The sequence below is a fragment of the Desmodus rotundus genome, chromosome 12 (assembly GCF_022682495.2).
Source record: "Desmodus rotundus isolate HL8 chromosome 12, HLdesRot8A.1, whole genome shotgun sequence".
Lineage (NCBI taxonomy): Eukaryota > Metazoa > Chordata > Mammalia > Chiroptera > Phyllostomidae > Desmodus > Desmodus rotundus.
This window is the reverse complement of record NC_071398.1, coordinates 53,281,110-53,297,643: the sequence shown is the minus strand read 5'-3', so window position 1 is coordinate 53,297,643 and position 16,534 is coordinate 53,281,110. Positions and strand designations below refer to the sequence as shown.

The following is a 16,534-nucleotide window of genomic DNA, read 5'->3' as shown; positions in this document are numbered from 1 at the left end:
AGAGAAAGTAAAACCACAAATAAATTACACAGAAATATGTTTTATTTCTATTCACAGAAAAAATATAATATGATGAAACCTAATGGAGACAGCATTTGCTCAAAACTGTTCTGAGTGAGTGACCTATTTCTTATGTGAATTATTAGAAGTCCTCTCCGCAGAACATTAAATACTTAGCACACAAGGATAAACTATGATTCAAATGGGCCAATATTCAATAATATGCAGGGAGACGAGTCTTATGTTTGTACCAGGCAATTCAACCCAGAGCAAGACACCATGGTTACCTGAATATGGAAAGTTTAATATCAAGACTTATTCATTCGAAGAACTGGAGACGGGTGGAGTTGGCTACTAAGGAGTGAAAATAACTCTTAATAGAAGAGGGAGGGTCGGCAGCAGGGACAGGTCCTTCCCGAGACTGAAGGAGAGCCCTGAGACCTTCTGGACCGTCTTGTGAGGCGTGTGCAAGTGCAGAGGGCTGACAAGTCAGTGCGGTGTTTACATCCAGAGAACCTGCTGGACGTCCGCCTCAACTGCAGCTGAAGGCAGCTGAAGACCTGGAGTCCAGAGCCAAGTCCAGAGCAAGTGCATGCAAGGAAAAGGGTCCGCATGGGTTCCCCTTGGGAGTGAGCTTAGGCAGAGATGAAGGTCAAGGACAGAGTGCTGTGTACACCCACATGAGATGCTAGAGAGAAAATGAAGGTTCAGCTAAGGTTCAAAAAGATGCCCACCGACGAGGCACAAGAGTGATTGGGCCTGAATGGCGTGTGACAAGTGAGCGGGACCCTCAGGAGTGCGTGGCGACAGCTGTCAGGCATGGACAGAAGGACCCAGGAAGTGCATGTGGCAGCATGGAGGACAGGGACGTCTCTGCCACTCTGTGTTTGCTGTGAGTGGGCTCAGGAGGGACACAGAGGTGAGAACACAGACACAAGCAAGCGTGGGCCTTCCGCAATGCTTTGTGGCACAAAGGACCAGAATCATGGAGTGTCGATTGTCACAGAAAACTCAGGGCTTTGAGCAAACAGCCGTAGTCAGAAAGCCACAGCAGTCCCTCATGGTGACTGGCCTGGATTACATCTCCGCTCTGTGGAAAGCGCAGTGTATTGAACAGGAGGGGTGAAGAGAAGACAAGGCGTGCCTCTCCCTGGTGAAGAGTGCAGTGACCCCAGGAGATTCCACAGGCTGCAGGGCTGTCAGCAGGGCAAGTGCCACATCAGGCTCCCACGCAAAGGGACCCTGATGCCATGGACGGATGGTCAGGGAGGGGGTAAGTGACCTCTTCTGGGCCTGAAGCATAAGGAAGATTTAATGAGCTTAATCTACCTGTTAACGAAACCACAAAAGTGAAGTTAAAATTAAACCATTGAGCCAATAAAATCTACCCATTTCGTAACATAAAGGCTAAAGGTTTGGGACAATCATTTACCCCTGGGGATTTGAAAATTTAGGGAGCCCGGAGAGGTATGTGTGAGAGGAATGCGGACCCTGCATTCTGCCTCCCTCAGGTCAGCCTTTGGCCCTCGGCCCTTCGTGCCCTGTGCCTGCCTGTGGTGCTGGGAAGGGGTCTTTTCCCCGCAGAGAGCGGCCTAATTTGCTGTTTTGGGGCAGAGACTGTGGGGGTGGGGAAGGGAACTCCTCTTTCCTGAAATACTTCTGAAAAGCGAGAGATGATGTGGCCTTTTCCTAAAGGAAATAAGAGCCCCAGACTCAGGGAACAATCACCCTTGCGGGAAAGGAGCGCGGCAGAGCGTCGGAGTTACCTAAGGTGGCTGTAGGCGAAGCAGCCATTGCAAACTCTACTTTCTAGGGTGATTGTTACCCAAACATTGGAACGAGACTAAATGAGCTGCAGCTTGAGATTCACATAGTGGACCTGGTTTGGTGGGAGGCATTATCAATAGCATTTTTAAACATCGATGACATCTGTGCTGAACAGTGAAGGTGAAGGCTGATTCGGGCAGAGGAAGATTCCCGTCCTGGCTAAAAGGTCAACTCAGATCTGACCTCCCCACCTCCATGGCTCTGGGAAGTGATTAATGAGTAAAGAGTTTGGGGCAGAGGACTTTTTTTTAATCCCCACCTGAGGATAGTTTTTAAAAATTGATTTTAGAGAAAGAAGAAAAAGAGAGAGAGGAGAACATCGATGTGAGAGAGAATCATCAATCGGTTGCCTGTTGTATGCACTCGGACCAGGGATTGAACCCACAGCTTAGGTATGTGTCCTGACTGGGGATTGAACCTGCAGTCTTCTGGTTTATGGGAGGATGCTCAAGTCAACTGAGCCACGCGGCCAGGGCTGGGCAGAAGACTGGTGTGGGGCTGTGACTAGAGCCTGAGCGGCTGCTCACGGGCAGAAATGTCCGGTGCTGGGGTCACGTAGAGGCAGCACGTGCGCTGTTGGCAGCTCTGCAGGACGCCTTCGGGCAGAGGCTCCTGCACGGACACAGCGCATGGAGAAGTCGGGGTGTGTGTTCATGCAGAGGGATGGCACACAACCTGTGTCGGCCACAAAGACGGACAGGAGGTGGACATAGGAACAGCTGGCCCGATTTCTTTGATGGTTCCCCCTCCTTTACCTGGTCTGTAAGGAACAGGCAAGACAGACGGCGTTCAGATTTGGGTCTCTACCTGGGCCCTCCATCCCGAGCTACAGATTCACAGACAGTGTCTACTTGGCCGTCTTCCCTGCTGGCTCAGCCAGGCATCTCACACCCAACATGTCCAAAACAAAATTCTTGTTTTTTTTCTGGAATCCTGGTCTCCTCTCACTCATTTTCTCACCACCGAGAACCACCCCATCCCCTCATCTGCTCAAGCCATCAATCTAGAAAACCCTGATGACTCCCCCCACACTCCTACATCCACCTCATCAGCAATTCTTCTTGGCTCTGTCTCCAAAGAGACCCTGAGTCTGGTCCTCTGCTATTCCGCACAGCTGGACACAGTGGCCTCTTCCTTGGTCTCCCAGTTCCCTGTCTTGTACGTTACGAACATGCACCATGTGCAGTCTGGGTAAATTGCATTCCCTTACCTGGCCTGGACCCTGCCCAGTGCGGTCCCTCACCATCACGGGGACGCCCCCCACTATCAGCCTGCTCACAGCTGCTTCCTCCTTATCAGCCACACCTCCGCTCTACAGCTGGGCTGAAACTTCCTCCCACAACCAGGCCAAGTGGACGGGGTGCAGCAGCTGCCCTCTTTGAGAGATGCCAGTTGACAGTCGTGGTCACAGTTCCTCTGATTTCCTTCACAGCAGATGCCATCTCCCCTCTCTCTTTTCCTCATGTGACCTTCCTGGAGGCTTCTCCAGGGTACCAGAGCAGTGCGTGTTGGCAGTAGAGGGCAGAGGGAGGCAAAGCTGATGTGGGTGGAGCGGGCTGGCGACGTGCTAACAATCTGGGACCAGAAGCCAGCTTGTGCCCTCATACGTCTAGACGGGGGCAATTTAGTGAGAACTGAGTCCTTCAGTCATCGCTGTGAGGGAGCGAGCTCAGGAGAGAGGTGTCCCACCTGTTCACTGGCTCAGCAAACATCCAGCGAGTCAGTGAATAAATGAGCTGGCGCCCAGTGACCTCGCAGGCACAGGTCACTGGCCAGGTTCCAGCCGGGAACTTTCTACTCTGAAAGCACTTTCCCCACTCAGCCAATTCCTCGAGGGTGCGGACAGCTGAACGAGCAGGCGATGTTTACAGCACAGCATGCGGCTCCTCATTTGGCCGGTTTCTTCTCCGAGTGACCAGGGCCGCCCTGTCCTGCCAGTGAGCGTTGGTTCGCCTTTCAGTCCATCTCTCAGTGTGTTCCTGAGTCCCTGCGTGGCCTGCCGGGCCCCTGGGCCTGAGGTCTGTGCTTTTGAGGGAGGAACTGAGGCCGCCCGCCTGTCAGTACGAACTCAGCCAGCAGGGACACCTAGCAGCTTCAGTCTGACATGACGGACAGTCCTTCCACTTCCAGTGAGAAGCAGGGCTGTCCAAGATGTCGACATTCGCCTTTGCATTAATGAATGTGGCAGTCCGTAGAGAGGAGGTGGAAAGGGTTTCATTTCACCAGCAGCTGGGGGCTCCACCCACTCCGTCCACTGACCCTGGAACCTCTCTGATCATTTTCGGAGTAGAAAGTCCACTGGACTCTCGGCCTACGCACAGTCTTGTAATAACTGACGGTCCCGCCTGGTGAGAAGCCCAGAACCCACCTTCATCTAACATGAACCCACAGTCCCAGGTCCCTGAACCATTAGCTTATGCGTCTAACTTTTCTTTGTTGCGGGGATCTCTCTTTCTCTCTTTGCTGCTATGTCTTTGAAAAACTTTCTTGGATTTTTGTTAGCCTACCTAGATACTTACAACACAGTTTTCCTCTGGATGAAATGTCACAGATGACAGTCCCGTTTCCACGTCCAGTGCTGTCAGGTGAGAGAGGAACACACGGAACAGAAAGAGCATCACAGGCAGCCCAGGCCAGGCCCCTCCTTTTGGAGAAGCAGGAACCAAGTTCCTTCCAAGGCCACACAGTCGGCTAGTGACAGAGTCTGGCCACAAACCAGGTCTCCTGAACCCTCGGACCAGCACTTTTCTTACCAAACATTTCCTCCACATTCTTAGAAGGCCTGGAGCCGTGTCCATGTGCTATGGGACTCTTCTCCTTGCCTGTATTTGCTTGCACATTCTTTATTTCAGTAGGTAAATGCTGAACCCTGGAGGAGAGGGCCAAATGTCCACCAGGGCAGGAGCCATGGCCGCTGGGGGCTATCGTTCCGGAGATGCCAATGTGTACGTGGCATCAGCGCCAGCCTCGAGCAAAGGTAAAACCATGCCCTGGTCGTGGACAGAACTGGGTGCGGGTCACCTCGGTGCCCTCACAGGAGTGTCCAACCTGCGGCCCATGACGGCTGTGAATGAGGCCCACCCCAACATTGTAAATTTACTTAGAACATTATGATATATTTTTTGTGATCATGTGTCACATTGTATTTAATGTGTGGCCCAAGACAACGCTGCTTCTTCCAGTGTTGGCCCAGAGACGCCAAAAGGCTGGACACCCTGTGGCATCTTCTTGCCACCACTAATTGCCAAGTATTCTATGTAGCTTTTGAGAATGCTACATAGAATTATGTTGACTGAGAATTATTTCACCTCTTGCAATAAACCTGGAAGTTATATAAAGCAGGTGTGAAGACCTTACCTATAGCTGAAGGAAAAAGGTCAGAGCAGATGCTATAGAATATGTGGGATCCAGTCTTGGCTTCTCTGATTCTAAGTCATTAGTTTTCTCCAGGAGGTCGGCTTTTCATAAGATAATGCCTTTCAAAAGTACGACACAAATCGAGATGGAATAGTTTGTAAGAGCCAACTTTTAGCCTGTGCGTCTACTGGGAATTGAGCAGGTCTTAAGGAAAATGGGGTCCCCCTCCTCCTATCCATCCCAGCAGAGTCGGGACCTATGCATCCCACTCCTCACACGGCAGTTAGCTGGTAACCACCTGAGCTGGAGTGAATTGCATCAGCTTCCCTATCTTCGAACTGGAAAAGCCTGACCCTTGTGTCTCTAAGATAAGGTCACATTCATTTCTAAATGTCTAGGAGTCTACTGGGCTCTTCCATTGGCCAAATTCTCCTATGGCTCCTTCTCTCTCAAAACAGTACTATAGAACATTTCTGCATAAAAGTTTTCCATGAGACGTCAGACTGTCGGAGTTTGTGATCCTGACTCTGCCAGCTATGAGCTGTGCGACCTTAGGCAAGTTACTTACACTTTCTGAGCCTCAGTTTCATTGTGAGTAAAAATGAAATGATGATCACAGTGCCTGCGCCATGCAGTTTCCACGGGGGTGAAATCAGTCATGGTGTGTAAACCGCTTAGGACAATGCCCGGCGCGTGGTACGCACTGGACAGGCAGCAGCTGCCATTCTTACCTCTCACCCTCTGTACCCTGGTCACAACAGCCCTTCGGCGAAGGTGCCACTGGCATTGCCACCATGGCACCAGAGTGAGGACTGGAGCCTAGAGCCATTAAAGAACTCACTGGAGCCAGCCAGGCACAGGGGCACGTGGTGTGGATTCACCCCAGAGAGGTCTGCTCGGTCACCATTGTGTACGCTCGGCCCCAGGGACAACAGCACAGTCCCCACGGGTCACCGGCACATACCGTCTGAGCCCAGGTGACAGTGTCAAGATGAGGTTTAGAAACTTCTGTCCTCCCACCTTGCCTAGCTTTCAACCGTCCTCTCCCGCCAGCTCCCAAACATATTCACCTGCACTGTTCCCTGGTTATAAATGCCACCAAAAGCCATCCCAGCGGGGCACATGGGAGGCACATTTCACACCTTCACTGTCCCATGCTCGGTCCGTGGGCAGTCCACCTCTGCTTCCAGTCACTTCCCTCTCCAAGTCCACTTCTTCCCGTCCCCACACTCACCAGCGCAGCCCACGGCCCTGCCTGGAAAGCCCCTGGCCAGGGCTCCCCCGGCCCGGCTCCCCATGCTCCAGTCTCCACCTCAGCACTGGCTACGTGGGAGTCAAGGACCCCCACCTGCCGGGGCCACAGCTGTTTGCTGAACGCTGCGACATCTGTTCTCGCTGTCTTGCCGCTTCACAGGCAGACGGCAATCCTCTCTTCCAGGCTCAGGAAGCAGGGCGGGGAGAAAAGCACCCTGATTTTAAGACCTTTTGTGTCTTCTTGTCTCAGGCTTTTGTTCGGTCCGACACGGGCTGGCCCTCATCTTGCAATTTTGTAATTTTGCCCTGTGTACCCAAAGCATGAACTTGAGCATCGCCATGCCCGCAATGGTGAACAGCTCCATCCTGCCCTGCCTGGCCAATGGGTCTGACGCCCGGGACACCTGCAATGCAACCCTCCCGGGGTTTTGGGCGGAGGTGAGTGTGGCAAGACGTGGGACCCTTGCTGTGACTCAGATGGCGTGACCATGAAGGTTGTTACTATATGTTACAAGAACATAATAAGTAGCCTAGGAGATTGTACCCTTATGCAGAGTCTATGAGTGTGACCCAGGACTGAGTCAGAATGAAGGAAACAGAGCTTACGTTTAGTAGACATGCATTCTTTACCACAAAATACGTTTAACAGATTGATGTCTACTTTCTCTTTCTTCCTTTACTTATTCATTAACTTGCCTGTGGTGCTTTCTCTCCCTACAGGTTCTCTTACATTTTAATCGGTCAGTTCATTGTGTGACTGGGGAACGGATAGACGGGAGGAATTGCAGAGAGAGCAAAAGAGAAGAGAAGGGTCTTTTTTTTTTTTTGGTCTCTCGAGTCCTCACTTATTGTCAACTCACAATGAGTCCTCACAAACCGTCAACTCCCTAGTGAAAGACTAACAGTGGTGGTCTCTCTGTCACGTAGGGGCCCGTGTATGACTGGGGTCCTGACATCCAGGGGGTCATCCTCAGCGCCCTCAGCTACGGCTCATTCTTGGCTTCGATCCCTGGTGGCTACGTGGCTGGGATATTTGGAGCCAAGCGCTTGATCGGCGCCGCCCTGTGTGTTTCCTCCATCCTGAGCCTCCTCACCCCACACGCAGCCGACACCGGAGTGGCCTTGCTCATTGTCCTTCGGGTTGTCCAAGGCGTGGCCCAGGTACCAAGGTATTTTCTAAGCGGGAGTGCAGTATCAGCCCTGAAATGCCTCAGAGAGCCAAGAGCGGAACTCTTCCTTTTCAGATTATGGTGGTAACGAGTCAGTATGAGATCTGGCTGAAATGGGCTCCCCTGTTGGAAAGAAATCAGCTCATCATCTTCAGTATCTCAGGTGACTGATACCATTGCCGTCCCCTGTTCACACTGTCCACGACTACCCAGTGATGGCCTGTCACCAGAAGCAGGACATACGCCCCAGTCCTCTGTGTCCCTGCTCGAAAGCGCTGCCCTCAACTCTCCTTCCTGATTGTAACTGCCCACTCACTGGGCAGCAAAATTCTTATAAGCGCTTTGTGAGCATTAATTTATCTTAGAGCTCACAAGGCAAATTGAGACACAGAGAGACTAATGAGTTGCCCAGGGTCCCCAGCGACCGAGGAAAGAGTCAGGAGTGGCCCTCGAGAGTGTGGGTCACAGCTCGGAGCTGCTGTCTCAGCTCTGCGGCGTGGTCTGTCAGCAGGAAGCATGCGGTGGGGTCCCACGCCTGACCAGGACCTTCTCACACCATGTGCAGGCACAGTGCTGGGGGCCTTCTCTGTCCTCCTTGCCGGCGGGTTCCTCTGTGAGACCCTGGGGTGGCCTTCTCTCTTCTACATCTCAGGTGAGTGTTCACTTCCCACATCTCATAACTGGGTGTTATGGCAGTGAGGGCCAGGCAGCATTTCGGTGCCACGAGCCACCTGTGATGAACCACATCCCGACGGGGCCAGAGTGGACCAGGTGCAGAGCTGACATGCTGTGAACTTTGCAGCGTGATGGCCGAGGCTTGTGGCCTGAGCCTGTGTGGCTGGAACAACCTGATGACTTAGGGGTGCGATCCCCTACCCGCCTGTGTCAAGCTGAACCCACAGCGGGTGCGGGGGGGCATTTCTTTCCTGAGCTGTCGAAAATGTTACCGTGGCACAATTATTGTGTTAAATATGCTTACTTATTTAACAGAGTCTTTTCCATTTCTCTTATGATTACTCTGACGAGACGATTGTGGGGCGCAGCCTAATCACAGGGAAAGTGCTGTGTGGAGCAGAGAGTGGAGGCTGTGGGAAGGGACAGGCCCACGCGGTTCGGGGCTGGACACCCCACACAGACAGGCTCTGTGGAGAGTTTCCAGAACCCGTGGAGGGCTCTGGAGGCCCCACACCGTGCTGTCCCCGCATTGACGGGGGCCACCCAGTGGCTTTCGACTAATGACTATGTCTGCTGGACTCTGAAACTGTCTCAGAAAGCCCATCAGCGAACTGCCTGTTTTGGGGGGGCCTGAGTCCCATGGGGGTTTTCATCACGGGATAGTATGCGTAGACCAAGGGTCCCCGCGCCGTGCATGCGGACTGATGACGGCAGCGCATAGGCCTTCTGAGGCTCTGTCGCGGAAACTGCCGAAGGGCCGGTCACACATGTCATTCAGGCAAAGAAGCGGGCTCACTGTGTGGATGCCTTCAAGAAACAGTAAGCAGTTTATATGAGCTGCAAAGTCACTAAATGTTGTGGAATCCACGTGAACATCCTCCCCCCTTAGGGGGCCGCCCTGTGAATTTTTCTACCTGGCCCTTTCCGCGTGATTTTAAGTTCCTCGGTGGCAAGATGGTGTGTTTGGATTCTGCTGTTCTCACAACCTGACAAAACGCCTGGCCGGGGCTGGCCAGTCCCTGCCTGGGGAGGAGCACGTCGACGACAAGCTAGCGAGAGAAGAGGACTCAGGGCTCTGAGAGTCTGATGAGGACATTTTCCGATGCATCCCGTGTCCACTGCACACTGCTAAGGTTTCGCTAACTCCGTCACAAAGTGCATGTTAGAGAAGCTCTCCTGGCCGAGGATGCTCCGCGCTCCGTGTCCGCACACCGTCGGGGCCATCAGTGACATCCGGGGCTGCGGCCGGCTCTCCAGTGCTGGAGACAGACATGGGACAGACAGACATCACTTCAGTGGTGGGAGGCACTTGGCAGAAGCCTGCCCAGCAGGGGGCATGCTGACTGGCACTTCGACCGCCAGGCCACTTTCGAGCACATGGGGCAAACACACTAGGCTCCAAACTTCCCCCACGTCATTGGCCAAAGCAAATGATGTGACCAAGGCCAAAGTCAAGTGGTGGGGACATGCCCTCCACCTGTGACTGGGCCGCACAGGGTACAAACGCAGGGAGGGGTTGGGGGCCAGTCTCCTGTCAACCACAGGGACGGTCTCAGATCTGAGTCTGGTGCCACCGGGACCTCTTGCAGGTGGAATCGGCTGCGCCTGTGCGTGTCTCTGGTTCCCTCTGGTGTACGATGACCCCGAGCGCCACCCGTTTATCAGCACCTGTGAGAGGGACTACATCGTGCACTCACTGGCTCAGCAGGTGCCTTGCCGCCCTCTGCGCCGCCTCCCTGAGTCTGTGTGGGTGTCTTGGAGGGAAAGTGTCTCTGGGCGGGAACGTTGATATCTGCTTTGCTGTTTGTTTTTTTTTTTATTAGGTCCGTGTGCCGTATAAGTCTCTCCCCATTAAGGCGATGATGAAATCCCTGCCTCTCTGGAGCGTTCTGGTGTCTCACTTCAGCGTGTGGTGGTACGTCTTTGTCATGATGGTGTACTTACCTACGTACCTCCACTCCGTGCTAGCAGTCAACCTCAAAGATGTGAGTTGAGAGAGCTCACCTGTTCTCTCTAAAGGCTTTGTTATATAAATTTTTAGAGGAGAAGGGAGGGAGAAGGAGAGGGAGAGAAGCATTGATGGGTTTCCTCTCATATGCACCCTGACCAGGGACCCAACCCACAACCCAGGCACGTGCCCTGATGGGAACCGAATCAGCGACCTTTCGCTTTGCAGCACCCACACCGGCCAGGGCTCCTCTCTCTCTCCTTGTCACCAAATCAGGGCGTTAGGCCCAGAACTTTTAAGTACAAAGGCCATGAGGTTAACTTGAATTCCGTGTGGCCTCCTGAGCAGGGGGGTGCGAGGCTCCCGGTCAGCTGGACGTGTAAAGGAAGTCACAGACTTTTGAGGGACCCATGAAAACATTCTATGTCAAACCCAATCAGCATTTGCAAACGGGACACTCTGCTGGTGGCACAAAGAACGAAGTCCTAACAGGACACGTCCAGGCTGTGACAGAATCATAGACACACACTGAAAAGGAGTGTGTGTCGGCCCCTAGAGGACTGCCAGCAAAACCAGGTGGGGTTGTTCTTTAAAAACCCCTGGGCTCATGTCTGACGTAGAGAGAGGGGGGAGCAGAGATCTGCCGGCCCTCAGCTTCCTCACAACTCACATCGTCTCTGCCATTGGCCGGCGGACACCTTTCAGCTCCGAGCAGATGGACATCTTAAAAGTAGCAGAGACAACACCAGTGACAGTTCGCTGGTCACTGAATCATTGCCACATTCTCAACTTTGTACTCGAAAAGCAGTGTTCTCATATTGACCGGGCTCCCCTGGTGACAGCTCGCTGGCCAGACCAGACAATGACCTCAGCAGAGGTCAGAGTCTGCGACATGCGCAGGCAAAGGTGGCAGGCACTGGATCGGGAGGCCCAGGGCCAGGCGCAGGCCGCAGGCCAGGACATCAGAACGGGTGCGGGGTGAGGCTGGGTGGGCTCCCCATGAGTCAGAGACCACACAAGGAGGAGGTGACAGGAGAGTGCTCAGAGAGACGAGCTGACACCTGGCATCCCCAACTCGAGAAGCCCAGACCCGGGTCCCTTGAGCTCAGTGTTTCCTCACGATGCCCCGTCCCAGTGATGACGTGGGGCCTTCTCCTCAGTAAAATGAACAGCTTGGCCCAGGGGACTGTTCGCTCTTTTCCATTGGTCTCCTTTTCCTTTTTAATTCAGAGGTTGATTCGAGAAGGACAGAGTTCAGCATTTAAAAAAACTATACACAAAGGAAAAGAATGAAGAATCTTCCTCTGATTCCTGTCCCCAATGCGCCCTGTCTCCCAGCCCACTGCTCAGAGAGAGCACTCTTTTTATTAAATTCTTATACTTTCAGCCATTGAGGGGAACACAAGCCCACACAAGTGCATGCTTTTATTTTCCCAACTTTTGTTTCTTTACACAAAAGATGACGTGTATGTGCAGCTGTTCTTTACACACTAGACTGCGGGGCGCTCTTACATCAGTGAACAGCAGAAACGTCACCGAGCACGCGTGGGTTGTTCCCGAGCTTTGTCACTCGTTTGCGCAACTGTTGCTGTCTGCACGTCTGGGTCGGGGGCAATGCAGCACAGACGTTCCTGTTTCCTGTCACCCCGCACAGCGCACGTGTCTGACTCCCCCCAGTGCCCTGCAGATCACGTGGCAACGCCGTGCCCGTCGGACCCGTGAACAAAGGCGTGCCGCGGTGCTTGTATTAGTACGGAGCAGGGGACATTTTGATACGTTTCAGAACCACTTGGTTCCCTTCTTGTTTCTCTGTGCGTGGCCTACGTTCTCCTGCTGGGTGTTCTTCTTTCAGGCATCTGTTCTAGGTGATCTTTGTATGTGGAGAGAGAAGTAGTCATTCTTTGTCTTTTCCCAAACATGTGTATTTTTCCTCAGAAATTGTATTGGCCCATCCAGTGGCGTGGAGTTTGTGTTACAGGCGAGTGCCCATAGGGAAAGGCCACAGCGTAGCCAGGGCCCCTGGGGCCGGTCTGGGTCACGCAGGGGAGGGGATGCGCCTCACTTCCTCTCTGGTCCTCAGAGCGGGTTCCTGTCGGCCCTGATTATGGGCGCCACGTTCATCTGCACCATCCTCGGAGGCCTGCTGGCTGACGTCCTCCTCTCCAGAAAGGTCCTCCCCCTCCTCGCCATCAGGAGGCTGTTCATGGCCGTCGGTGAGCATGTGGGTGGATGCCAGGATGGGTGAGGCAGCTCGGGCAGCCCCTCATCTCTGCCTGTCCTCTTGCCCAGGGGTCCTCTTCCCAAGCGTGTTCTCCATGCTCCTGTCCTGGGTCAGTGGCAGCCTCAGTGTCGCCATTGCCTTCCTGACGCTGAGTTTAGTCCCCAGCAGCCTCTGCCAAGTAGGAGCCCTCGTCAACTTTCTGGACATTGCTCCTCGGTAAGCACCCCTTTGTCTCGGTGTCTCTCATAGAAGAGCGGTACAGGTCCGGCATCCCTAAACCTGCTCTGACCCCGAGTCACACAGTGAGCGACATGTGGATCAGGTCACAGGAAATGTCTGTACCACCTTACTTCCAGGTGACTCCTGGAAGGGCCCAAAGCTCATCAACTGTAGAGGATGTAGCTCTTCCAGGTGAAGGAGGTGGAAGGTGCCACATGGCCACGCCTCTCTGCTGGGACACAGCAGTCCCTGGGGGGTGGGTCACTGCCAGGACCGCCGTCACTCTGCAGGGCATGCTCCTGTGGGCTCAATAGGCCGAAGGGCACCAGGTGGCCTGAGCGACATTCAGCCCTGGTGCCGGTCAGCATGATACATGACCACGACTTCCCGCGTGGCTCCGGGGTCTCTCCCAGTCCACAGGGCACACTCCATCCTCAAATAGCGAGCCCCTACGATGTGTGGGAGGCACCTCATCTCCAGGGAGCCGACGTCTCATCCAGAGAGGGATCTTGTACCTCCCAAAGAAGGCTGCCAGGTCAGACATCATAGCAGAAGCCAAGAGAACATACAACCTAGTTCAAACCATCCGTGTACATACTTTGAACAAACAGCACTGACTGTTTAGAATAGGTCACTGCTTGGGGGTCTCAGACCCTCACATTGGGTGACAGCAACCACCTGCTAGTCTGTCTTGCTCAGGTGTGACAAAGTGTCAGCACAAGTCCAGGCCACCCCGGAGTCAGGCAGAGGACTTCAGTGGGTCAGCTGAGAGGAGCCTGTGCTTATACTAGGATCCATGTCTGTCTGTCTATCTGTCCTGTCTCTCTCTCTCTCTCTCTCTCTCTCTCTCTCAGGTACTCTGGCTTTCTCAAGGGGTTGTCAGAGGTCTTTACTAATCTATCAGGAGTCATCGCCCCCACTGTTTCTGGATTTTTCATCAGCCAGGTGAGCCGACACTCTGAGGAAAGTATCCCTAAGGTGGCCTCCAGAGGGCGCCAGGCAGAAGCCAGAGCAAGGGGGCTATTTGTTCCTTCCTCCATGAGGCTCAGCCTGATGCTGGAAAGCCCGAGCACCCCCACATCTGGGGTGGGATGAGGGAGAACAGCGGGTCTTACGAGTTCTGCAGTGACAGCGCACATCCCTTGTGGAGAGGGGCCGACCACTCTGGTTTGCTCGGGCACGAGGGGGATTTCCTGACACCTGGAAGGTTCCAAGGAATATGGAGAGAGGTGGTCGCCCCGTGTAGGAGCCCAACGAATGCTCACAGAGCGAGTGAGCTAGAGGCTGAGCAAAGGGGCAGCCGCCACCTTTCGTGCAGCCACTGCGTCCCTGCAGAGATCCCCGGACTGGCCTTGCTTACGCGCTGCGTTCACACTTGAACAGTCTCCCATCCTGGGAGACACATTTGAAACTCAGAACCAATTCATGTGGTGCCTTAGCACTTCCTCAGAGTCTGCGGCTGATGAAAGACGTATGGGACATTCACATTCTTCAAGGTCCCTGTGGTTTTCCACCAGTAAATCAGGAAGAGGGAGACTGACAAGGAACGGTATTATTTGGACATCATGTTCTTTGTCATTTGAAGCTTCAGTTCCCTTTCAGCCCCTAAGGAACAGGTTGTCAGGGAATGGTTGTTTAAAGGGAAATCCTCAAGCTGACCTTGTCTCCCTGGTCATTCATTCATTCGTTCGTTCGTTCTGCAAATACGCATCAATGCCGCACTCAGTGAATGTAACAAAACTTCCCATCCTTTGAAGCCTGGATTGTAGAAAAGAAACTGATAGAATAGGAGTGAAATTCGTAATGTGCACGGTACAGTAAGGGGTGGTAACTGTTAGAAGAATAAAGAAGGAGAAGGAAATAGAACCCATAAGAGGGGTGAGATTCCGTTTTAAATCGGGCAGTCCAGGAAGGACTCAGTGAGATGCTCCAGCAGAGGGGACAGCCGGCACAGCAGACGTACCTGCCTGTCCCAGGTTGTCCCAGGGACAACCCGAATCCCCACACAGCCTGGAATGGAGCTGGGGTGGTGCCGGAGGACATGTGCCACTGCCTTTCTGAACCCAGAAGGATGGGGACTCGAAGGCCGTTAGTAACCTGTAGTTTCCTGCCTGCAGGATACAGAATCTGGCTGGAGAAATATCTTCTTCCTCTCAGCTGCCATCAACCTCGCCGGGCTGGTCTTCTTCCTTGTTTTCGGCCGAGCAGATGTACAGGAGTGGGCGAAAGACCAGATGCTCACCCGTCTGTGAGCAAAAGGGAGATGCCTGAGATCGTGGGGCTCGTGGACACACCCTTGTGAGCAAAGTTTATAATCTGAAAAGCATAAAATACTGTGAAAAGAAATTAAAGAAGATTTAAGTGAATGGAACAACATCTCGTGTGCATGGGTTGGGAGATTTATGCTCATCAAACGGCAGGGCTCCTGAAAATGACCCACAGAGTCAACCCGTCTCTGCCAGCAACACAGCCAAATTGCTGTTAAGTCATAGGTCAAGAAGACAGATTGTTTTAATATTTGGAAAACAAAAAGAACCAGCAGTGTTTCAAATAACAAAGTCATAAAATTATAATCATCTTCCTCAGTTTATTCAGTCCCGTGGAATTAATTCTCGTTGATCTTGATCTCTTGTGAGAAGGTTTATGATGCCATCCATTTTTCCATCAGGCTTCTGTAAATTCTTACCCAGTTCAGTGGTATAAGGTGGAAGTTATCAGAAACTTGTATTTTAGAATACTCGTTGGATTCATTTCCATGAATTTATCTGGAGATAAAGTACTTTTGCGGGAACATTAAACGCAAAACTTGAACTGAATAAATGACAGAACTTAAAAATGGCCATGATTGAGATCTGATGACAAATTATTACCATTGACACGAGAATTTGCTTATTTCTGTGACACATAACATTTTCAGGTGATTGGTGTTACGTCTAATAGCATTGTATCAGGACATATCAGAATTTTAAGAATTTTATACAATTTCTAGAACATATAATATGCACCCATACAGACACAATATAAATAAGGCTTAGAATTTCTCATTTTTTTCCAGTGGTTCCCATATAATGTAACCTAAATAAGTCTCATTAGTATAATATTCCTCTTTTTGTAAGGAGAAAGAACAACTCCTTTGAGATTTCAGAGACTGAAAAACAGCAAAGCGGTTATAAAACACTTCATCGAACAGGATTGTGGGCCATTGTGAAACAATACTCACATATGAAACCAAAGAAAGAATGATTTCATAGGCAAATACACAAAATTATATAGTTGTGAGCAAAACCAAAGATTGGGTAAACACATGAAATTATCTTGGCAAAATGTAGACTTCTTGGTGTGTTTTTTGGGGCAGCTTACTTTAAGGTAAAAAAATATATAATCTCCTATCAAGAGCACACCGATAGTCCAAGAAAACTTTGTCCTTCCAGTAATGAAAAACTAAGTTCCAGCTTTAAATAAGTATACTACTGATATTAAAGCTTAATTTTAAAATGCATATAACAATTTAATTTTAGCCAACTTAAGCACACAAGGTAAAATTCTTTTTTTCTTGCCGTTCCAACTTTGATTTAATTTGACCTTTTAAGAAAGAGAAAGCCAGATTTTAATTTTGTACCAGCTTACTTTTGATATTGAAAACTCATTAATTTAAATTGATTTTACTATTAGTCATTCCTAAAATATATATATAAATTCCTTTCCAGAGATTTCATTTCCTCAAAGCTTCTACAACTTTCTTTTTGAACAAAAACACACATCCATTTTTTATACCTGTTTTTAAAACCCAAAACATACATGTATGCTACTTCTTTTAGCATATGGAGATGTATAGGACAATCCTGTTTCTAACTCCTGACCTTT

General features: G+C 51.5%; 1 protein-coding gene across 4 annotated transcripts; it reads left to right on the top strand.

Moving 5' to 3' along the window:
• Nucleotides 1-1,421: 1,421 nt before the first annotated feature.
• Nucleotides 1,422-15,499, top strand: SLC17A4 (solute carrier family 17 member 4). Of its 4 annotated transcripts, none has more exons than XM_045203542.3 (13): nucleotides 1,422-1,511; nucleotides 2,117-2,219; nucleotides 4,680-4,804; nucleotides 6,759-6,876; nucleotides 7,366-7,599; nucleotides 7,683-7,770; nucleotides 8,173-8,259; nucleotides 9,872-9,990; nucleotides 10,106-10,267; nucleotides 12,311-12,443; nucleotides 12,520-12,667; nucleotides 13,525-13,615; nucleotides 14,788-15,499. In XM_045203542.3, exons 4-13 carry the CDS (start codon nucleotides 6,760-6,762, stop codon nucleotides 14,920-14,922), a joined length of 1,314 nt encoding a protein of 437 aa, XP_045059477.2. In that variant the 5' UTR covers nucleotides 1,422-1,511; nucleotides 2,117-2,219; nucleotides 4,680-4,804; nucleotide 6,759; the 3' UTR covers nucleotides 14,923-15,499. The 4 variants fall into 4 exon arrangements, with proteins under 4 accessions (XP_045059477.2, XP_024426324.3, XP_045059476.2 ...); XM_024570556.4 differs by having other exon boundaries at nucleotides 4,683-4,804; nucleotides 6,689-6,876; nucleotides 14,788-15,497; XM_045203541.3 differs by having other exon boundaries at nucleotides 6,689-6,876; nucleotides 14,788-15,497.
• The last annotated feature ends 1,035 nt before the right edge of the window (nucleotides 15,500-16,534 follow it).

Bases quoted from the DNA above. Each gene is read 5' to 3' on its own strand.
- SLC17A4 (XM_024570556.4), top strand. From the start codon at position 4,687: ATGCTGAACCCTGGAGGAGAGGGCCAAATGTCCACCAGGGCAGGAGCC. The intron at 12,668-13,524 runs GTAAGCACCCCT...TCTCTCTCTCAG, and splicing joins TTTCTGGACATTGCTCCTCG to GTACTCTGGCTTTCTCAAGG. The intron at 13,616-14,787 runs GTGAGCCGACAC...TCCTGCCTGCAG, and splicing joins CTGGATTTTTCATCAGCCAG to GATACAGAATCTGGCTGGAG.